At 39.1% G+C, this 24,744-nt stretch overlaps 1 protein-coding gene across 1 annotated transcript in view; it reads right to left on the bottom strand.

The window, feature by feature from the left end:
• Positions 1–5,511: 5,511 nt before the first annotated feature.
• Positions 5,512–24,744, bottom strand: part of LOC117495104 (thiamine transporter 2-like) — a 63,124-nt gene continuing 43,891 nt past the window's right edge. The window contains exons 3-7 of the mRNA XM_034146175.1: positions 15,911–16,174; positions 13,575–14,325; positions 7,969–8,161; positions 6,378–6,519; positions 5,512–6,110 (exon numbers count right to left, since the gene is read on the bottom strand). Of these exons, the coding sequence (XP_034002066.1) occupies positions 5,967–6,110; positions 6,378–6,519; positions 7,969–8,161; positions 13,575–14,325; positions 15,911–16,174 (1,494 nt within the window). The 3' untranslated portion in view covers positions 5,512–5,966. The remainder of the gene's footprint in view (positions 6,111–6,377; positions 6,520–7,968; positions 8,162–13,574; positions 14,326–15,910; positions 16,175–24,744) is intronic.

Below are 24,744 nucleotides of genomic sequence, written 5' to 3'. Positions count from 1 at the left end.
CAAAAAAAAAAACACTTCTGGGGTCATTTGGGTGGATTTGACCTATCTCTGGCCCCCCTTGGTCGATTTTGATGAATTAAATCTCTTTATAACCGCTAGAGCTAATGGAATCGAGGGAAAGTTCTATACACACCAAAACGTTAACAAATAAGGAGTGAGAGTGACGCGTAACCAAAACCGGAAGCTGCATACACTCTGGTGGCTACCATTAGCAGCTAACTTTTCCGCTCCGATTTTTACATAAAAATGGAATTATGGATTATAAATAATTTTTTCAAAGGCACAGGTACATTATTAACCTATGGATCAACAGTTGTAGCATTTTTTTCGGATATATTGTATGTGCAGCTACGATAAGTAATAAGGGTATCTTTATCTTGAATTGTGTGCCAAAGTCAGTTTGCATTTTTTCGCTCAGGGGTCATTTAGACGCTTCATATGAGACTTGTGTTTTGTTTTGGTAAAAATGGTTCATTTCTTCAGTTAGCTGAGATTCTTCCTGTTAATCTGGTGCTACACATTAATAGTTTCATAAATGTTAAGAAGCCCTGAGACATTGTCTCGAAAATAAAACGGTGGGAGGGGTCCAATGGGGGGACCGCCGTGCTTAAGAGGTTAATGTGTGGGGTTGGGGGGGATGAGTAATATTTAACTCAACATTCCTGTTTTCGTTCTTCAATGAAACAAATAATTGTGCAATAAAATAATTAAAACTTGTTCTGTTCTACTTAAAAACATTTTTTTTTAAATGTTGAAATGTCATGTTTTTTGTTTAATTTTGCATCGAATATTTCCAAAATTCCCCAGCTTGACTTCCCATGGAAACTTTCCGGAAATGTACCGGAAATGTTCCGCCCCTTTGCAACCCTAGTCTTGACATCGGACAGTGCACATGTAAAAATAATATGTTGTGGGTGCTCTAGGTTTTTGTTTTACCATTTTAGTTTCGATTCCAAGAAACGGTTCAGATGAACAGAAACTTTGTTAATGTTTAAATATTTGTTTCTAATAGCTTTCATGCAGTGGTTTACTTAAGTAAAAATATCTCGGTACTTCATGTATTTCACCATTGCTTCAATGTCCTGTTAATGTGTTTTTCGAAAGGGTTTTTGGTTATCAGCCTGAAATAGAGAGGCGCAGTGATGATGTATCTTTGTAGGACGACCCTGAAGTAAGCTGCTGGTTCCCTCGACCAAAAAGCAACAGGATTTCTCCATAGGATTTTGGAATATTGTAAAAAATAAGATCTGTGGAAAACAAACCTGTTAGATAAATGCACGTTTTCAGATCTTATTTTTTACAATATTCCAAAATCCTATGGAGAAATCCCATTGCTTTTTTGTCGAGGGAACCAGCAGCTTACTTCAGGGTCGTACAGCAAAAATACATCATCACTGCACCACTCTGTCCTGTTACCCAGTCATTCCAAATCATTAAGTGCTACACTGAAGATAATGTGTTTTTGGTTGTCAGCCTGAAATAAGGTCTGTGGTTGAAAAGCCGAAAATATTTCCACGTTTTGGTCTACAACATAAAACGTGTCAGTTAATACCCCACTGGTGAACATCAAAAGCTTCTGTGTCCTAAAAACAGCGGTTGCTATTTAGTGATTACTTGATGCCACCACGCCTAACGTTAGCCACCTTTAGCTTAGCGGTGGTGACACAAGGCCATGCGACTGTGTTGTAATTTCTTTATAGCCTAATGTAACATTTGTACTACTTGTTAATGCATTTATGCTCTTAATATCTGGAGATGGCACACATGATGTTAGTGTTTAACATTAACATTAGGTAACTGTTATTGTTTGTCTGTTAATTACACACTTTGTATTGGTCCAAAGACTGTTTTTAGGATAGACAAATGAATGTTGTACATTTATATAATAAAGTATAAATACATTATATTTGAGTCCATGATTTGTCTTTCAGCCAACTTAACATTTTAATTGTGAATAAAGTATTTAAATTATATTTAGTAAACAAAAATGTCACACCGAGGTTACTTACAATAAATACTTTTTGTGAAACTGTAGTTTTAGGTTGTTAATGAGCAGTATCGTACTTTTGGGTAAAGCAAATAATTGAGTTGGAAAACTTGGAAAATGTAAGCTTGATTAATGCAAACTGTTGATTTGAAAGAAAACAAATTATTTATTACATCTGACTTAAATAATTTGTGTTAAAACAATTTAAAACCTTATTTGAAAAAACTTAATTAAATTGTGTGTTACCAATTGAAGTAATTCAATTCAGTTGGTTCAACTATTTTCTTTTTTCAGTGTAGGGCCATATAGACTGTATATATAAATGGACGTAGTGTCCGTGACGTCACCCATAGGATTCTGCAGAGTTGCAGAGAAGCCTAAAGTAGGCGGTGTCGGCCACTAACAGCTCGACAGTAACGTCAGAGTCTAACTCCCGCCTGCTCCAGCCTGATCCAAATAAGGGCAAAGAGGTGGAGCCGAGAAGGGACCTCCTGCCACCGAGCTGGAAGTTCCAGAGCTAGCTGAGGCTACCAAGCTAAGCTAACATGCACAGCAGTGCTGCTCTGTGATGCTAGCCGGCTAACCTACATCTGTTGCTCCCGGTATGCACGTTTTACGTTGCTTAAGGTAAGTGAACATGAAACTATTCAGCAAAACTTTCAATAATAATCTAAGGTATTGAGTTTTTGGGATAATACTTGCATACAAATCTTAAAATGCCTTCAGGTTTCTAAAATATATATATCTTGTGGTAAATTCAACAGTGGATCCAGCATAGATTCAAATATGTGCATGATTTTAGTTATTGATTTTTTGCTATTACTTAATTATACTTTTAATAAATTCAATACAGTAATAGTATTGTTTATTTAAAAAAACTGAGCCACTCCTTACAGTTAACTTCATATTTCTTATTGTCTAAAGCATTGGTATTCAACTAAAATTCAACGAGGTCCAGTTAGAGAAAATCTCCCCATGCAAAGGTCCGGAACATCAAAATGTCTAACTTGCTTTATGAATTAGTGTGATATATATTGAAGTAGCCTGTAGCTTTATCAACATCTGCATGTAATCAACAACTGACTGCCAATCAAATAAAGAAAGTACAATTCATAAACAACAATATGTATTGTCAATTAACATTGAACTATACAGATATACAGTAAAATACTGTGGATATGTGTAATGTTCCTCTCTGGCTGCATTTCAAAATAAAATAGGAGAAAATAAATAAAATAGCTTTTGAAAATATGTGCATCTTAAAAGTGCTTAATTTTAGATTAATAAAATAAAGTGTAGCAGCAGCTTGAGTTTCCCTTTTTCTTTGTTAACCGTTTCACATCATGACTTAACAGTTTCAGCCGATTATAGAACAATATCAGTCTTTACACATCATAACAATTGAACAGTTTTAAAGTTCTTTCCCTCTTATATTGCAGTCCCTCACTCACTTTTTTTTAATTCAGTGCGAGAATTGAGCTTGAGTTTGTCCTGCCAGGAGTTTAAATCTGGGCTGAAATGGTGTCAGGGCCATTCTCATACACACATGCAGGTGCTCATTGGTTAGCCTCGGTTAGCCTGCCCTGGAACGATATTTAGTTTTAATTTTGATCCTGGTGGACTGATCATATCGGGCTCTGAGACTGCTTATTTTTTGTGACCTCAGTTCTGACTTGAGAGGGAATGTTTGGTCAAACACTTTGTGTTTTGTCTCATGGAGTTTTGGCACTTTTAATGAGCGCCACGGTCTCTGAACAAATGAGACACACTGGTTCTGTGCTCCCAGTGGGCAGGATGAACATGAATGAGTCCGTCCACTCAGGGTTAAAAGCTCTGTTCTCACTGTCCACTTTCCTCTTCTTGGAGAGCGCCATGTGTAATTATTTGTCTCTCCCTGTCTGCCGCTAACACGCCTGTTCACTCTCCTCTCCGTCTTCTCTCCCTGTATCGCTAATTATTCTCTTCACTCACTTTCCTCTCCGCTTCTCTCTGCCGCGCTCTCATCTCTTCTTCTGTATCGCTCACTCGTCTCTTTCGCCCCCTGTCGGCAGCGGTTAAAATAGAATCGCCCCGTCAAAATTGAAATCCCCTATTAATGTATTGATTATAGGTCCGGGTCCGTATAGGTCGGCGTCCGGTTCCGGACCGCGGTCCGCCTGTTGCCGACCCCTGGTCTAAAGCATTTATTACACACATTTTCCCCTCTCATATTCACAGTGTGGATCAATTGAGACAGCGTGGAGACCAGGAAGCTGCAGAGACTTTGGGAGAAACCTCAGTGTGACGGATGTTCTGTCTGTGGGTTTGGCTGGAGAGGACTGAGGTGGAGCGGTCTTTCTCTGGGAGGAGAACCAGGTCGGAACGCCGACAGGACACAGGGGGCTGGCGTCGGCCGGGGAACCAGTACTGGAGCCGAAACTGGAGCCAGAAACATGGCAGCAGGGGCCGGAACTGGAGCCGGAAACATGGCTGCTGGGGCAGGAACTGGGGCAGGAACTGGAGCCGGAAACATGGCTGCAGGGGCCGGAACTGGAGCCGGAAACATGGCTGCTGGGGCAGGAACTGGAGCTGGAGCTGGAACTGGAGCCGGAAACATGGCAGCTGGGGCCGGAACTGGGACCGGAACCGGAACCATGGCTGCTGGGGCACCGGCTGGAATCCTGGCCTTGCGTCTCCTTCCATGCTGCCTTGAAGCCTTGTGGAGGCTCAGAGGTCCTCCAAAGGCCAGACGAGACCCAGCAAAAGGGTCCTCGAAAGGAGCCTTGTTGGGAACTGTGGCAGGCAGGAGGCTAGCATGCCTGGGCTTAGCAGGCCGGGAAACAGGTTTGACCTCAAAGCTACCGAAAAAGTCCTCTACCCACTCGGGTAGTAAGTCACTTAACCAGGGCCTCGAGGTTACTTCTTGGCGTGCCGTAGAGATGATAGACTGACTCTCTTCTCTACTGGAGGCGAATCGACAGTCATTTGTTAAGCACATTAAATTGTACGTCACCTCGTACAGGCTGTCTGATGGGTCCATTCTTGGTCTGTTCGTACTGTCAGGGTTGGGGAAAAATAGGACCCAAATGCAATAAAAGGATTAAAAGGTCAGGTAACAAAAAGCGAGCTTTATTTCCCAAAGCTGAATGACAAAAGAAAACAAGGAACAACTTAACATACCAAAACCGGGGGAGTACGGGGAAGGATCAGGACAAAAAATCTCAGGAACAAACATGGAGTGTGACAGGTAGCATGGACAAGAGCAAAGAGACTAACAGGTATCATAGACGAGAAACGATGACGAACAGACAAGGAGCACAGGGGAAGACAAGACTAAATACACGAGATAAGTTTGTGCACAAGATGGAGGGCTGACAGGCAGGTAGGCCATCCAATTATTGTGCTTTTTACAGCGCCACGGCTTCCACAGATGACATTTTTTAATGTATTTATTGTCTGAGCATTTAATGTATTCATCGCTATCGGGATGTTAAGAGCATTCCATGGAATATAACAAAAAGTGTTTATGAAGTGAATTACCTACCCTACCTTTAAGTATTTTAAATAATATAGAACACAAACATGTCAGTATTTGGAAACATTTCTGAAATGGTCAACTGTTAATGTCCAAACCTTGAATAATTCACTTATTCTGTCATACTATTTGTATATACCTTGAAAACGTCCACATACATAAGGATTATCTAATATTTTAGGGTTCAAATGAAACCACCTCAGAGCTGTTTTTTTTTGTTTTACTTTGTGCAGGGAGTGACCTCTAGTGGCAACATTTAGGGCTTGAAATTAATTAAATTCACAGCACATCTGTGGAATGGATTATTAATTCCTGCTCATGACAGACTGATACAAAACTCAACAAAAGTTACTTTTTGTTGGATTTAATGTCTTTATGTATGTAAGCATCTCCTAACATGTGTTCTGTTCATGCGATAATTGATGACAGTTATGGGAAACATTCCTCATGTTCCTCTGAGCGTCTTCACAGGCGCGATGCCTCTTGCAGGTTGCTGTCTCTCTCTGTCTGGCTGCTTCCAGCAGGACGTTGCATGTGGAGCGCAGTGTACACACCTCTGACTGTGAACAGCAGGGAAAAGGCAGCAAAGTACGAGGCGTAGATGAGGAACTGCAAAGACATGAAAAAATGACTTGCATTGTCGATCCGCGATTTCATTAATCCAATTATTTCATTTTGTCTCTGATGTTCTGACTCTCTCTGTATTTGTATTGAATGCCCTTAAAACAGCATACTTTTGTTATTATTACGTACACATGTATCTGCAAAGTAAAGTTTCTAGTTTTATATAATTACATGTTTTCTTTAAATGTGATAACCAAAAAAAATAAAGCATATGCTAACTACATGAACATGTATGTACTGCAGTACCTGTACCTGCGAGGTGATGGTCAGCTTCAGAGACTTTGTGTTGATGACAATGGCGGTGAGGAGACTCTGGAGGATTGTGCCTACAAAGCTGTTGAATCCGAATACCAAAGCATAGCGCTCCCTTTGTAGCGTCTTGGCTATCTGGAAACTGGGAATTACACAAATGAGATGCTCATGAAAGTCACTTATACTTATATGTACTGTAGGAAGGCCTACAGTAAAGGACAATCAAGTATAACAAAATATTAATCACAACAAAATGTATCCGTAAACTGTTGCTGTCCATACCATCTTAATGATGCTGTACTTATAGCCCGATGTCGCTTTGAGGGGAGTGCTTTGTTACCATGCTGTCATTCTAAAAATGATGTTATTATGCTATTTAGCTTGCAGGTACTATTAACTATATCACCATTTTACTTTATGGTGTTAGCGTGCAAACAAATGCTTAAAGGCAGTCTAGCTAAGAATAATTGGGATTTCATTAGTTTTGCAGATATTTTGTAATAGACAATATTTTTGACCTGATAACCGCCTTTTTTGATTGTTTCCTGTCAATTATTATAGGTATTACTTTTAAAACCAGGGCAGCTTATGGCACATAACATTTTCAACAGAGCTGTAAAACAAAGCAGGGCAAACCTTTGTGCTGCAAGAGGATAAGTCATTACCAAAGTTATTAGGGTTTATCTTCTTGGGACGTGGATATCTTTACAAAATGTAATGGCATACGATCTAATAGTTTTGAACACATTCCAATTAAAATTAAAAAGGTCAACGTCATGGATGCACCAGAAGAAATGTCAGGGATCACTGAAGTCATACAGTAGCATCCTCTGAAGGCCATGATGGCGATCAATCTTATAGTAGATAATTCAGACTGGGCCACCTTGGTGTATTGAGTGACCAATACCAGAATTGCCATTCTTAGCTGAAATAAATAAAGTGAAAGTTATTAATTTGTCTGACACAGTTTTGATTAAACAGTTTGTTACAATAGTAAATATAAAGGTAAATATCCCACATTATGGGCTAGTGATGTAATACACATCATCAGTGTTTTCATTATATATATTGTATATTTTCCTCATAGGGATGTTGTTTTCTTATACATGAAAGTCTTTAATATATTATACTTAGTTTTTAGAATGAACCATGTCCTTTTCAGGGGACATTGGGACTTCCTTCCTCTCATTTTAAATCATCCTCTTTACTTCAAATAAAAGAGAACTGACTGAAGCAGAACAGATTTCGTTATTAATGTAGAATCAGACATTAAGCTGACAGAAAATGAGGAGGAAAAAAAGCAGTAAGTAGAGTTTTTAAAATGTCCAATATTCATCAAATGATAAATAATTGTTTGGATAATTTACTATTTTATTATATCACAAAACCATATATTGCATATTTGTTTAAAATATTAAATTGTTGTCCACAGAAGACATGCTGTACAAAGTAAAATAAATAATAGTATAAAGAGAAACACATTTTTTTTCCTCCTTATTGCTTTGAACAAATAGAAATATTTAAACAGTTTTTCTTCTTGTTCCGAGTATATGCAAATTAGGCTGCTGACATATCCATAATGCATTCTTACGTGCAGATGGTGCTGAGCTGCATGTAAATAGTTTTGAAGAGGAAGAAGCACGAGTAGCTGATCCAGATGTTGTCAGTCCGATCCATAAGGAATAGAGCTCCAGCGATCAGGAACGTGAAACCCCCCAGGACCAGTTCCCCCCACACGGACCACTCCAGAGACATGTGTCCCACAGCAACAGTGGCTGCAGCTCCTGAAGGACAGCACAATCACAGTCAGTGCACTACTATGGAGTACTTAAACGACAGCTAAAGACACATCTTTTTAGATTAGCTTTTTATTAGCAACCCCCCATTTTAAATGTTCTTTATTAGTCTTTATTATTTACCTATATTTGACCTTTTTATTTTTATTTCTGTTGTACCTATATGTTCACTTTGTTTTATGGGGTTTTATATTTTATATTGTTGCATCGACTCAGTTGTCTTGTGTCTTATCTGTCAGAGAGAAAACATTTTATTTTTTTATTATCATACATTTTACTTCCTTGTGTCTATTAACCTGATCAAATTGTATATTTTACTGCATGTACCTTTTACTGTTCTTAACAAATAATCTGAGGGAAATTTATTTTTAACTTGTGATATGTCATTTTATAAAGCATTTTGAGCTGCTTGTGTTGTTAGAAAAGTGCTATATAAATAAAGCTTTATTATTATTATTACTAAGGTCGAGCAAAACAGACTAAATAGAGACTTCAAATACTTTTATTATGCTGTTTATCTAATTATTGGCCAGATCTTTTAACTTAAGGCACATGGTGGGCAAAATAATCTAATAAAGCAATGTCAAACCTCTTTGTGGTCCTTCCACAATACGGCAAACATGCAGGAATTTAAACTGCCACACACAAGCTAATGAAGCTCAGCGCAAGTTCAACCAGGAAGACTGTCTTTACTCATTCATTTACTATGTCGATGTTACTACTCTCTCCTCTCAATAAGTGATCGGGGGCGTCACTCCCCAGCTTAACCAATCACTTCACTCTATTCCCACAAGCCTATCATAGCACTCCGCTAAACCTTTTAAATCTGCTCTTCCCCCTCTGACAGCTGTCATTGCAGGTGACTCAACGCAACCCTCCTCCACCCCCTTTTTCACCTCCGTCCCTCGAATCCAGGGTCAAGCTAAACTACTCCCCTACCCAACTATCCATCCACCACCACCAGTGTCTAGACCCCGGGGGGGTTTCATCGGATCGGTTCTCCCCTCCCGAATGATACTCCTGCACAACGGGGCCTAATCGCCAAAACTCCATTACATTTATTTGTGTATTCCTGGTAATAAATATGTATTCTTACATCAAAACCGTCTCTCCTGATTGAAATGGTAATGTTTATAACTACAGAAAAACGAAATAAGATTATCAGTAATTAACACATATAAACACAAAAAATTATGTTAGTATTAGATAATGGGGGCTCACTCATTACCATATTGTTTAAAAAAGGAAAAATAATTATTTTTGTATCTGTTGGTTGTTGTGGTGAAGTTAAAACAATTTAAACCTTGATATGGCTTTGCCTGGATATCAAATGGTTCCAAACGAGACAACCATAATAACCTGGAGAAAGCATGTCAAAAGAGAGCTTCTGTATATAAGCCTTCACAAGCCACTCATATTAAATGTATTCGATTTCGATTAAGCTGTTTTGTGCGCATGATGTGTCTTCATTTGAATCTTTTGCTGCCTTTTTTCTGCCGAACACTTTTTCTTCAATTAGACCCACATTTTAAAAACATATTTAATCATCAATACATACAACTGTGACTGTCTATACTGTAGTAGCAAAGCATATTATTACTATAATTCCTCTCTGATAGTGTTGTCTAACATGTATATAGTATTAATAGTAATACTTTAAAAACATCAGCATTTCTTATTTCAGCCACAGGGTGGCACAGTGCAACCCTGCCACATCACAAGGCTCCTCTTACCAAATGTTAAGGAGTAAAGTGATTTTAATCCCTGTTAAAGGATGTACAGTTGGGGGATCAAGACTTCTTCCTCTTTGTATCCTCTGAAATGCTCTCTGGCCTTGTCTCCTCACTTCTCTTCCTTAGAAATAACCTTAACTCACTTCCTATGTGTTTATCACATTTTCTGAAACTATAACGACCTCTGCCTTGTGAAACCTGTCTTATATTGCTGGAGATTGAATAACTCCTAAACCTGATTAGCATTCATTGAGGTGAGTGTAAATAGGTGAAAGCCTGTGTCCCCAGGGAAATGGATCCATTCACCCTGAGCTCTTTATCTACTCGAATATAAAGGGGCTGGGTATAATTGCTGCACTCATTTAAATGTGTACATTTCCTTCGAGTCCTCGTCCATTCGTGTTCAATCAGTGCTAATCGTCCAACATGGACCTCACCCGGGCCTGTGTGTATTTAAGACTTACTTAATCAATCCCCTCGGCTCTGGTTAACAGAGGGGGGTCAAATGGAGCCTGAATAATAAGAGCTCTTTCCACAGCAGGGTCAAACTGGAGTCTTTGCGGGGGCAGCAGGAGCCAGCTGTACAGCTTTATAGAGCGAGATCAATAACGCAGCTGGGCTCTACAGTATGTTCACACAGCAGGAGTTTGTGGTAAATACCATATTGGTGCACATATCCCAGTTTAATTCGATTCATTTTTGCACGTAATGTATAATTTAACCAATTCTATATGCAACGAAAAGAGGAACTTTAAGAGTTCCCAGAACTCATTAGTGTTTGTCCACTGGGAGCAATTAATACTGAAATCGGTCTGGTAGTATTAACGTCTGGACCAACTAACTGGATCAACATGGTCATCTATAAAACAATGCAGCCAATTTCGATAAAGATATCCTACATTTTAGTCATTGGTATCAACCCCTTTTAATTTACAACTTTTCACATTTAGTCAGTCCTAACCCTAACCCTATACCCTAACCCTAACCATAACCATATCCATAAACCTTACCAGGGTTAGGATTAGGGCTGACCAAGTGCGAACAGTTGAACCCTATACCCTAAGCATTATTTTCTAACACATAGGATGGCCTCAGACGTGAAGCATTTACCACAGTTGCAGTTAGCACGTTGTTAACCCTTAGATGCACGAGTGTCTGGACCCTACACTCTTCCATAAGTGGGTCTAAAAGGACCCGTATTAGAATAATATGTGTTTTTATGCCATTTTTGTCATTTTGGTTAAAAAAAATCACTTATTAATATTTTATATTTAATTTTTCACAATTTATAATTTTATAATCTTTTTTTACATTTTGAAAAAAACCGTTTTGAACATATTGTCCCAAAGATCTCCGCTATTCTGAGACCCTCACAGTATTCCAGTCCCTTTTCAAAACTCCTCTCTTCTCCTCTTGTCTACTCATAGCCCCCCCCCCCATCAATCCATGCCGGTTGATCAAGTTTGATAGTCCCATACCCCCCACCCTAACCTTCCCTTATATTGTAAAGTGATTTTGAGTCCTTGAAAAGCCCTATACAAATATAATGTATTATTATTATTATTATTATTATTATTATTATTATACTGACAGGTATCAGATCTTGCTGTGTAAAATAATCTTCCTGAGAGGTGTCACTTGATGTAGTCTGTGTGGTCTACAGTGAATGTATTCCTGATGGCCACAGGTGATAAGAATCAAAGGTTCCCATAGGATTCCATAGAAAATGACCCACTTATGGAAGCTTGGGGTAGTAAGACAAAAACTACAATTTCTTAAAATTTAAATTTAAAATGTGAATGGCATGATATCCAAAACATGTTTTTTGAGGAATAGCTGGAATATGAAATGATAAAAAAATGTAACTACAAAGATACTTCAAGAAAACCACCTCAAAGTCCAAAAAGACCCACTTATGCATATACGGGTTAACATTGTAAATGTAAGACACTTGGTAATGTTTTGTAAAGAAAGCTACTTTGTAAAGTGTTGGAGAAGATATCGGTTTTGTCACGGCTGGAGGGCAAGGTACGCAGGACCCAAATGCAGAAAATAGGTTGAAAGCAGGAATCCTTTATTTCCAGAACTAGGCCAGGCAAACAAAGTCAAAACTAGGCAAGGCAAGACAAAACATAAAGTCGCTCAGAACATAAACCCTTCCAACAACGTCAAGAATCTCACAACGACAGATAGAAAAACCAGAACTTAAATGCACACAAGACTAATCACATAAACAAGACACAGGGGGGAGGGAGGAGAAACAAGGTGAACACAGAGACAGGAAGCAACAGACAAGACGGGGGGGAACACTTTTCCAAAAAAAACAGGGAACCAAAGACAGATCTAGACGGGACAAAATAAAACAGGGAAAACTAATACGAATCATAACAGGTTTGGGTTGAAATAAATGACGTAATTTACCTAGTATTTTGTTTTGATTGTATACGGGACACAAACAGCATTCTCCTGCATTTGTTTAACTAATGCCATCCTCAGTATCACAGTGACATCATCAGTTTCACTTGAATTGCTTTTCTGAAAGGTTAAAACAAAAGCTGCAGGCAGATCACACCATTTTGTAATATGTGTGGCAAACATGAAGACATATACCTCATGCTGTGTTTGTCTTTGCATGCTGATTAGATAACAGATAATGTGTGTTACATGTGGGGGAGTACAATTTGAATTTGCATGCGTTGAGCTCCAGTTTGTGGCCTGAATCTATACGGAAATGTATTCTGCAGGCCAAATTACATTTAATACCTTGGACATTCCTGACCTGGGGAAGGGAATGTACTAAATGAAACTGTCATGAATACATTATCCTTAAAGTTAAATATTCGTTTGAAGTGTAAATGATTAACAATAACTGCATGAAACCTTGGATAAATAGCTAGGTCTACTCTAAACTACTTCTCCTTGAAAATAATACTATACAACAGAACATAACTCTGTTTTCTGCATACACATTTTGTTTTATCTTTATCCTAATGAGCTGCGAAAAATATAGTTTTTTCAGGACACATAATTATTAATAAGCTGATAGGAGAAAAAAAGGTGAATTATGTTGTTCTTTCCCTGCCATATATTATCATGCAGGTAATCCATATTCATATTTTCCCTATCGGTTTCAACCAGGTTTTTTTCCTCAGGGATGTTTTACTACGAGTGGAACAGAGGAGAATACAAGAGGAATCTTTGGGGAAATATCAGGCACCGGACCCTACAGCTTGACTGCATGTTGTGCAGAAACATTTACAAGTGAAAGGCATACAGCTGGTTGTGGTTTACACAGAGTAATTGCCTTTGGCTTCTGGGGGAATACAGGAATGTATCAGTACTATAATCAATAGAAGTGTACTAGCTGGATGGCAGCAGCTGCTTTACCCATCTGGGGATGAGAGCAGGCAATTAAATAGTCAAATTAATGTTGCTCCCATTGTCGGCCATACTTTTGGGGTTTGCAAAATACTGATAATAGAAAGGGATTGTGTTTTCTCTGTGTGTAGTTCTTCAATTATTTTTGTAGTCGAATGTGTAAAACAGCTCAAATGAAAAGTGTGAGTTATGCGGTAGGCTATATCTTTGCAAGCAGAAGTCTTATCATCGCTGTCAGGTCTCCAGGCAACCGGCATGATATAAAAGTGTAACAATGGTGCATTAGTTACCTGACAATGTGCTGATGCCGTCCACTGCTCCATTGAAGGCTGTGAAGTTTCCCGGCTCCATATATACCCAGAGGAGCTGGATGTACCCTGCAACCTGGTAAAAGCCGCATTTCCCCGTAGATGCCCATATGCAGAAGAAAAGCATAGTCACAGAGGAATAACATGTCCTAAAGTCCAATGCAAGCCTTTTGAACATCCTCCCAACATGCTTTGCAGCTGTCACGCTCTTCACCCACGCATCTTGGCTTCCTGACTCCTGATTGTCTTCACCTGAGCTCCTCTGTTGTGCAGATAAGGTACCCTTGAGAAATGAACTAGTCTTAGGCATGGGCAGGAACAAGGAGGTTATCAGTGATATGGTGACAGAAATAAGAGTTACAATAGCTAAGCAATACAGGGACACCCCACCCAACGACAAAAGCAGTTGACCCAGCAGAGCGCCCACAGAGTAGCCCAGCAGTATGGCCGCTTTGACATAACTGGTCACTCTCTGATAGTGGCTGGGCTGAACTACGCTGTAAATGTAGGAGAAATAGGCCACGTCTGCTGCCATGGCAATGCTGTAGCTGAAGAAGGCCAACTGAGCGGAGCGGACCCCCGAGCCAACTAGGAGGAGCACAAATGCCGTGATATGGCTGAGCCCCTGGAGGATGATTACAGGCTTGTACCTGAGGAAGTCTGTCACCAAGAGGACTGGGATGAGGAAAACCAGGCTTGAGTAAGTCCACACAGGATACACCTGTCTATTCACCTGGATAGAAGAGGGCAGACAAAGACCTTATTATTTTTGGGGAAAATGATTCACAAGTGCTGAGAGAGTACCGGACGAGAGCAGCACGCCACATACAGTTCCAACTCTATTCGTTATCAGGGAAAAGTGAATCTTTGCATGTACAGGATGGAACAGGAAGCAGCACAAATGAGGCTCGCAGTGAGACAAGATGATACATTATAATATTATGCAAATAAACAAAGTGGCTGCAGCTTGAAAGCCAAATTCCTTTAAGTGAAAATATGGCTCTTAAATTGCTTTTCCCATTAAGTTGTTGTTTTGTGTTTCCCTCCTACTTTGACTAAAACAACATTCAAAGATGGCTTTTAAGGCAGTGGTGCTATTTCAGATCTCCATCCCTCCCCTAAATGTGTCGTATTACTTGAAGTGTTTTAAGATATTTAATTTTAAGATTAAGTTTGATTTCCTAATCCTTTAGATTTTAATAGAGAGCCGATTGAGTGTTGAGTGAACAGTTAATTAGAATATATCAGCTCAGTGCTAGTCTTACCTGAAACAACTATGCTCTCAAGAGCTTTCTGTTGGTATGGTTGTGAAAGGATATTACATTATGTGGTCTGTACTTTGTTCACAAACTTAGTTGGACTTCATAGGAAATCTCAAAAGGCACTCAGGAGTTTCAAAAGGTAATTTGCAAAATAAACGGTTCAGCATGAAATGAGTACACCTTGTGTCTACGTTCCATAATTTGTGTGAACAAAGTGCCTCCTCTACTCCCTTGTGCATCACAAAGTGATCGTCATTGCAGAGGTGTGAAGGACCCCATCCTCTTACTTTGTAATGCCACTATGTGAGGTGTTCTCCTCAGTCTGCACCAAAAGCTTTGAATTCACTCGTGTAAACAGGATGGCTCTACTGATGTTGCATTATTAATGCTGACATCAGTTTGCTCCGTCTGTACATTATACTTTCATATATGGAGAGAGAATTAAATGTTGTTAAATTATGAAAAAGGCAATTAATATTACAATACAAATGCTTCCTCTAAGGCAAAATGTTGAATTATTAACAAAACATGTGATTGCTTTAGTTCAAACTGTAACTAGCCTAAGTAATTCACACATTCTCCCATTGAGACACAAGAGTAATGGTTGTTTTGTCGGTTAGTCCATCAATTTTTCTTGATAAAATATATGGATAACAACTGGCAAGACTGCTGTGAATCTTTTCGTACTTTTAGCCTCTCTTTTTTAGTGTAACCACCACATCATCATTTATAAAAACAAATCTTGTTATAACAATGATACAATCCAGTAATAAATGACAATGCAATTTGCTTTAGGTATTCGTAATCAGATTACAGAGATCATAAACTTTCAGTACCTAGATCTCTCCTCTACGGCCACACTCAACTTAATTTATCATTTTAACCCTGTTACAGTAATAACAAAGCTTTTTTCAAACTTCTGAGCACCTAGACAGACTTTCAAATGTTATACTTGAAGTAGTTTTTTAAGAATATATATAAAACAGCAACACAACAAAGGATTAAGTTACAATTTTTTTTTCAACAGACATTTGAACTCATAGCTCAGTACCTCACCTGCTCTGTAGTGAGGTTTTTGTAAGTTCCTGTGAGAAACTCTGTCATAAAAGGCTCTATAGGCCTCATCATGGAGAAGAAACCATAGATGCAGATCGGCACAGTGGGGCCCACCCAACCAGCATGGCACGGCATATAATGTCCTACCCAGCACGGCCTGTTACCACACTCCCGGATCCCGCAGAACCCCATCGTTCTTCTACAGCTCCCGGGGGACGTCTCACTGCGTCCGGCGAGAGCATAGTCTAATTTAGGCAGTTTAATCTGTTGAGATATGGGAGCCCCAGATAAGGCCAAGGTGAGACTGACTGTGAACACGGAGTCACCTGCTTTGCCATTGTTGTTTCTCTCCTCTGAAGTTTTCCTGGCTGCGGCGAGACAGGAAAAAAATGGGAGCCTGTGAGTGAAGAAACATTAAGATGAAATATGAGGTGGTAAGCCCCTGGGGCTCCAGCAGGTTATAATAAATACTGTCTCCTCCTCTGTCTTTATACAAAACACCGTCATTCCTGCAGATATTGAGGAAGAGGTGGAAGTCAAGCAGAGGAATATGCATGAGTGCACCACCATGCTGCCCCACACACACGAGAAATACATGTGAATGATGCCTTTAATGTGTTAACACTGCTTTGCAATAATACAAAAGATTACACAATACTTAATGCACATTCTTCAGGCTGCTAAATAAAAACAAGAGTTATGTATGGATTGGACACATCCATAAATATCTCTAAGCTCTAAATTCAATGAACCCAAATTTCAATTTTCCAGAGTAGCTCATGTGATCAGATAAATGTAACGTTCAGCCTTTTGTCTCTGCGACTGTCATAAAATAACAAGTTAATAACTCAGTCAGTTTTTGGAGATCGCAGGCTGGCTTGGCAGTAAATTGTTAATACTAAAGGAAAGAAATAAGCAAGGCAATCATTTCCCAGATGAGAATTATTGTAGTCTGTAAGTTAAAAATATCCGTCGGCGAATTATGACTCATCAGTGGGGTGTCAACAGAAAGCTCTGCCTCAGCTCAAACTGTCAGCCAGTCCACACAACTTAATTCTCAACATCAAGGTCACTGGCAATTGAAATATTATAGATTTTCATTTATATGGCATTTATAGTTTAATGTTGTCATATTTAAAGTATGCAATGTTCGGTGACTATGGCTGTAAGGGGGAGATAGAGAAACACACAGTTTGACCTTTACACTGTCAATGTAGAATTGTTATGCCCCTTACATTTAGTTATTTTGTTGTTCAATGTTGTAGAATCACTAATAGAAAAGGTCAGACCACTTGTATCCACAAGGCACCAGTGAACCTGTGTTTTCATCCATGTGCTTTATCGATGTTTTTTATTTGCCTCTTTAGTTTGACTTGAAGCTAATGACACCAAATTGGGATAGGCAATCCTTTAATCATAAATCCAAATAATAACAGTACTAGTGTTAGTAATTATTAAAAGCTGCACTGGCTGTAGAAACACAAGAAATAGCAGCACTACTCTTCTTCCTCTTAAGTTTCCCACTTTAAAAGAAGCTAAATATTGTAAGGAAAATTCCAGACAACACAAATGCAAAAAGCTTTGCCAGGATCACAGTGCCTTACATCCTCCACTACTCTCTGGACTTATTACGCTCTTAATCATCTCTGACCTGCAGTCGTATTCCTATTAATTTACAGCAGACAGAGATGGACCTCATTCTCATTTGAGGAGCCAGACTAACACATTTTCTTTTTTTTCTCTGTAATGTTCTCTAGCCCGTAGTGGGAATGAAGTGATGATCAAAGGTTTCTATCTTCCATTCCCCCTTCCTTTCCGCCTTTAAATGCATGGGTAAAGATAGTGTCAGACGGCTTCATGATAGCTAGGACAGAGTGGGGGCCCTAGGAGGCAATGGCAGGTAAATGTCTGATATTACCTGCTGTGCGCAGTAGGGCCAAATAGACCCCAGCATGCTGAAGGACATCTAAAGGCTCATGGCAGCATATTCCTGTGTGTCAAGAGCATCGGCTCGATATTAGAGTTTGTAGTGAATACACTGTTGCAAAAGCTCGGTACCCTCGTAGACACTGCTCTGTAAAACAAGGAGTTTTTTTGGAGGTTAGTCAAACCCTTTCCAAAAACCTTAACAGCAAAGCAAATATAGAATATAAGAGCTTAATATACAGGAAATGCTTTTTTTAAATCACCTTTATAAAAGGGAAATCTTTTATTTTGTGCATTGCCCTTGGGTTTTTCGATTTCCTGTGCATGCCCTCGCTTAATATTTCAATTAACCTATTTATCCTTTGTTCAACATTACTTCTGCATTGCAGGATCTGACATGGTAAGTCTTCAAAGGCAGCCCGGATGCATTGATTCCCGACGCTTCACAGGCCAAACCCATCTTCTTACAATCTCCTTTTTTCTCTTTCTCTGTGCTGCCGGGAGCCTGAGAAACAGCCAGTGTGTGTTGGGATGGAGTGGAGAGGGAGTTGGTGTATATTGAGATGTTTGCGAGGCTCAGATAAGCATATGTATGCAGTAGTATGCTGGCAAAAAAGTACTCTCATTGCGTCAAGCTGAAATTACGTGGAGGTTCAAGGTTTTTTTTTCTTTGGTTTTCTTTTGTTCCCACCCTCCATTGTGGCTATTAGAGATTTCATTGGAAATTGAGTTGGACCTATTTTAAGGTAGCACAACATTCAAAACTGACAATTTTAATATTACTTAATTTGTATCAAAAGACTAAATTATGTCCTTTACACATTATTGGCTCAATTCACGAGTTTGTCTTTTCAAGGTATATATATTTGATGTTGATTCCCTACGACATATTCACCAAATTTGTTTTAAAAATCTAATTTATCTCAATTATTTTTAAATTAAGAGTAATAAAAGGTGTTAAATTAAAGGCTTAAATTGATAGTGTGTTTCAGTGTTTTCAAGGGTTTCAAATTAGGGTTAGGGTTGCAAATTACCCGATACATTTGCAATTACCAAATAACCAACTGATACATTGTGAATCACGGCAAACCCAGTTCAAATTTAAAATATAATATCAGATCAAATACTTTATTTGATTCTACCAAATAAAACTCTTAGAGACACATAAAAGTAGTGCTATAGTAAGTTGCTTTCAAACATTGGATCCTCAATCAAGTGAGTCTGTATTTAAGAGGGCATTTCACTCCACTAGATGGAATTGGTAAACATCCAAAACTTTACTGCACCAACACATTTTTCTCAGTGCAGTCTGGTGGTAAGATTACAAACAGAGTGTTAAAACATTGCACTGTAATCAAGCATCTGAAGTTTTTAAAGAAGCCTTTGGGCCAGAAGCACTAAAAGCATGGCCATAATGAAAATCACCCCATAACACTAGATGGAGCTGTTGCTTTATCAAACATTTTCAACATAACACCTCATCTCAGTGATGCAGGGTGCTCGTGACACATTCCTGACAATTGTGACAGTCTCAGCCTCAAACTTGTGAGAGCTTCAGCAAGAGCAGCACACGCTGATGGACAGACACACAGTGAAAACCTCTAAACCAGCTGTCCCTGCCGTGCGGCCATCTGCCGCTTCCTGTCTAATTGGATGATGAGTGCTTCGATTGAAACATGTACTTGATTGCTGAATATCTTATCTCCACATGTTTTGAACTAAATTAAGGCCTTTCAGTGTTTCGATACCATGGCAATAGAAGCAGCAGAATTAGTAATAGCGCTGGAGGTACATGCTGTAACAGTCAATAGTTCATAGATGACAGCAGCTATTATCTATTGACGTGCTTTTGGTGAAGATATAACTTGGTCCACAGAACCATAAAAATACCTGCTTTGTTGGCTTACAGCTAAGCCCCTTTGACATTTTGTTCACTCAACCATGGGGTAACATTTCCTGACACTGGAAAATATTGTAAAGATCCAGGATTTCACTGTATTTAGTATTCATGAAAAGCAGAAAAACAACATGCTATTTCCTTTCAACCCTGACCAGAATGTAGGATATGATGAACCCCTCTGGACGTCAGGACATTGCTACTATAATCAAAACCAGAAGACATATTAATTGTACAGTAGAAAGCATTTTTCAGAGGGGCAAGATCCTGTTTTTCACTATTGCTGTTTGCTGAAAATGAAAAATACGCTTTTTCACACTTTTTACACTCCGGTATAGCTCTGTCTTTGGGAGCTTTGCTAAATAAATGTGAAATACGTTCCTATAACATGCATAAAAGGATGATCTCAGTTTTCAGTGGAAACACTGCCACAACTCTAATTACTTACAATGCACAGCCAAACAAATCATGAAATATAGCACCATTATGTTGCAATGCCTTTAGGAATCAACTCCACTAATGTAAAACAAAAGTAAAATGTAAACAAGAGAAATAACTTTGTGGGATAACATGTCACGGAATATCAGTATGTCAAAGGCACAGTAAGGCTCACAGAGAGCTATTTTTGATAAACAATTTCACATTTGAGCCAAGTGGACTTATGGCTGTCAGCGCTGAACCCAACCCTGTGACATTTAAAATGGAAAACAAGAAGGATTTTCACTGCCCCATCTCACAAAATGACAGTAATATAGAATAATAGATTTTTGGCCTTTTAGGACTCAACTCTCTTGGTTATAGATATTATTTTATTTTTACAGTCCGTTCAATCATCAGCACAACACTGTGAAACTTCAACATTTTTAACTACAGTAGTTTGTTTTAGTATTGGTAGGTTGACATATTGGTAGGTTCAGTCTGTAGAGGCTAGGACATTGAACCGAAGGGTCGCCGGTTCACGTCCCGATCGGACCAAGAAGTATGGAGTGTGGACTGGTACTGGAGAGGAGCCAGTTCACATCCTGGCCCACTGCCGAGGTGCCCTTGAGCAAGGCACCGAACCCCCAACTGCTCACTGGCGCCGGCTATACTGGCTGCCTCCATTCTGACCTCTCAATGTGCATGTGCATGTTTGCATATATAACTGTGTGTGTATTTGTAACACCCCCTTTGGGGGATCAATAAAGGTCCATCTTCTTCTTCAGGATACGGTAGGCTATAGGGTTAAAGTTACTTAGCCACTGCAAATAGGTACTGGCAAGATACAGTATCATATGTGCTAACAGGGTGATCAACACCTCAAAAATATTGGATCAGAGGATGATGGGGCTAGGGGGAATTATTGCAATCACTTCTACAGTGTCAAGGTCAATGTCCTGATGATGCTGCTATAGCCAGGTGATCACCGTTGTAAAGTTGGTGTCATCTTCTCTGGACAATGAATATAGTGAATTGTAGAATACTTACCAAAATACAGACTGGGCAAAGCATTAGCCAATGTATTTTTTTGTTCTCTAATGTGTATTTAATGTTCTGTCTTATATTTGTGTTAAGGAATTTAACCAAGATAAGACAAACACCTGGTACTCGGTACAATTGGACGGCAACTCCAGGAATTCAGAGAAGCATAACATCTCTCTGTGAAATTGACACACCTTAACTTCAATGCCGGAATGCCATTGGGGTTCAGTGCATTTGAGGGGGGTTGGGGGGTTAGGGTTAGGGTTGGGGCGGTGTTCAGAGCTCCCTTTTTGCAAAAGTTTGCACGCAAAACCTTGAATAAAACAGGAATAAATAGTTCATTGAAAATACAGGCTCACAAAGTTCGGTATGAAAGTGGTGAGAGGGATGGACTCTGTTAAGGAATGGAGTATTATAGAGGTCTTGAAATAATTACCTGCTGGTCCTATAAAGGTCACAGATGACTTAATACCACTTAAACAAGTCCTGAACTGATTAATTAATTGAAAAGGACTACTCAATATGGCAATATTCACGCCAGTTAGAACATATCTATTAGAAGGCATGCATTAAAACTCATTAGGGCTTGTTTGGAAATGATGAGAGGTCTTTGGCACCAATCAATCAAGGTCATTTCTAAGATGATGCCATGCCATAGCTGGAGGGCTCTTAGACTGATGAGCGTCAGCGGCTTCTGGTGAGTGCTGGAGGGCTAATGTCCCCCTCACTGGGCTCCCCTCCTTCCCCTCCTTGCAGACGAGCCCCGCTCTGACAGAGAGAGCTGCAGGAGGAGGAAGGAAATAACAGCTGACATATCAGCACGCTTTCCACATCTTGTCAGAGTCTTTCTCTTTTGCCTCGATCCAATATCCAGAACCCCTTGTTCTCCTTTTCTTTCCCTCATTCCCTCCTTCTCTCTCTGTCTAGTTCTCATTCCTAATGGGTGCTCAGGCTAGCTGCAAATAGACTGCCTTTTCATGAGCTCCCTGTGTGAGGTTGTGCATGAGTGCAAGCATGCATGAACGTATGTGCATGCAATATTTCATACTTACAGCACTCCTTTACTACTACGCCTTTCTCCTAACCACCAGTATTTCTGTTGCTGTCATTCCATCGTTTATAATGATACTTTTTCTCCTTTATTACATCTGCATTTAGCTTGAAGGTATATATCTAGATTTGTGAGAGTAATTGTGGCAGAGGAGGAGGAGGAGGAAGAGGAGTTAAAGAAAGTGGAGGAGATTAGCTAAACAGTTATTTGATGTGAAAGGGTGGGGTTTTTTCTGCAGCATTTTCTATTTCCGAGCACCAATTCATATGTTGTTTGACAGCTCTTATCCAGATCATTCAGGATGCTTACATCCGCAATCAAGTAATCATATTCTGCACAGTGCTTTTTTTGTGAGACTTTCTGATTTTGGCTCACATACAAACAGGAAACAATATTTAGTGCACATCACTAGGGCAAAGAGCCTGACATCGTAAAAACTCAGGCATGATTTTAATTCCCCTAATTTACATAATTGGTTGAAAAAGCAACCATTAACGGCAATCGGACAGAATGGAGGTAGAGACAATTAGAGGTTGGAAAGGCAAAATTTGGGTGACCTTTTCACATATGTAAATACCAAACAAGTCTTTAACACCGGCTATCTCTAGAAACTGATTGTTCATTTCAACCTCGAGGCAGTGTTCCCAGTACATTTGAAGCTTTGTCTCTTTTTCAATAAATCAGCAATGCAATTTGCAGCCATTCCCATTAAGCCTTATATGTTAATGTGGAACATTAAAAACGAAAGACGAAGAAAAGTCCAGGGAAGATAATCCACTGTGCATTTTAGGCTGCTGACAATAAGTTGCACTCTTCGCTAGATTTAGGCATTAATTATTCTAATTAAAGCAGGGAATTCACTTTAAGGTCAAACTGTCATACTGTACGTTAATAACATGTTCATCTGAGAGAGGTGGTGTGCCAACTCCGCCTTTCTAAATGACCTTGCCGATTGAAATACCCTCATGTGTTGATGCTCTTTCTTAATGACACTGCCTCATTATAAATTAGTGCTGTATTATCGGCCATCCGAATGTAGCTAACAGTCAATTAATTATCTCTGAACTGCAGTCAGTTCTCAACATTTGACACAGATAGAGAAATAATGTTGTTGAGTCAAAACACCCCCTTGCTATTAAGGACTACATAAGTAACTTCAAATATGCAAAAGACATGATTTAAATCAACTATTATATAGCCCAGTGCATGTTCATTAACATTTAGCCCATTTTGGTATTCAATGGCAACATAGTTTTGTTCTGCAGTGATAGTGTTCCCTACATTAGTGTTGCCCTGGGTATTTAGTTACAACTAAGTAGTCCGTTAATTGGTGCAATATCTCTTTGAACTAAAAATAGCATGTAATACCACTTCAATAGAGGTATTAGGCAGCTAACCAGCTGGAGCGCCGACATAGTTAGTTGTCTACTACATTGTGTCTTTATTTTCCAAAAAAAGCTATCCTCAAGTCCTTTTTCTGTCGGATATGTTCGTGACATGCTTTAATGATTTAAAGAGACAAGTACCATGGTACTCTGTAGGATTAGACATTTTAGTCCAGGGGTTCAGAGAAGCATAAAATTAACTTTCTCTAAATTGACACGTCATAACTTCAATGCCATTATGTCATCAGGCTTCAGTGCATTTCAGGGTTATTTTAAATGTTCCCTGCCAAAAGAAACAGGTAAGGAAACTTCATTAAAAATAATGGCCTTGATGTGCGCACTGTCACAGGGTTGTTCATCTATCTCACAGCGTTCAGTCAATTAATTCTCTGTGAACTGCACTCAGTAATCAACATTTGGCAACGATAAAAAGATCATGTTATTCAATAGAATCACCCATTTGCTATTTGAGACAACATTAATATTTTTGCAAAAACAAGATTTGAGCCAACCTTATATATCCCAGTGTTTTTCCATTACATTTGGCGATACAGATAGCCTGTGAATCTTTTGTTAGGTCATGATTAGAGTCGAGATGTAATATTATTTAGTACTTAAGTCACGGAAAAATTCTCGTTAATTTTGACAGTCGGTCATGTGCCATTAGCAGAACTTGACCCATGCAAAAGGGGAAGTTCATGGTAGCTCTTGATTTCCATCTTTTTCAGATGTAAAATAAATACGGTACTGAACATTTGGGTTATCCAATACAATTGTTCCTAAAAAATATGTGAAAATTAACATTTAGAGTCAGTCTAGACAGTCTGTTTGTGTTTATGCTGTCTTTTGACAGCATAAACACAAACAATCAATAGCCAAAGCTATTGGCAACGCGTTGGTTATGGCGTGCTGTATACACTACAGTAGCACACCACAGAAGTTGACAATACATCTCATCTCCTGCTCTCAGATGTCCACTTTATTCCAACTTGGCAGAGTTACTTTAAGGCAAAGAAGAGACACAAAGGTGCCATTTACTGTGTGTGAATATACCTTCAGTGCATTAAAGAGACACACAACTCACTATAAAAATTCACATTATGCCACGTTTCTG

This window comes from Trematomus bernacchii, unplaced genomic scaffold, assembly GCF_902827165.1.
Source record: "Trematomus bernacchii unplaced genomic scaffold, fTreBer1.1, whole genome shotgun sequence".
Taxonomy (NCBI): Eukaryota; Metazoa; Chordata; class Actinopteri; order Perciformes; family Nototheniidae; genus Trematomus; species Trematomus bernacchii.
The sequence above is the reverse complement of the archived record's forward strand: the minus strand, read 5'-3'. Positions and strand labels throughout refer to the sequence as shown.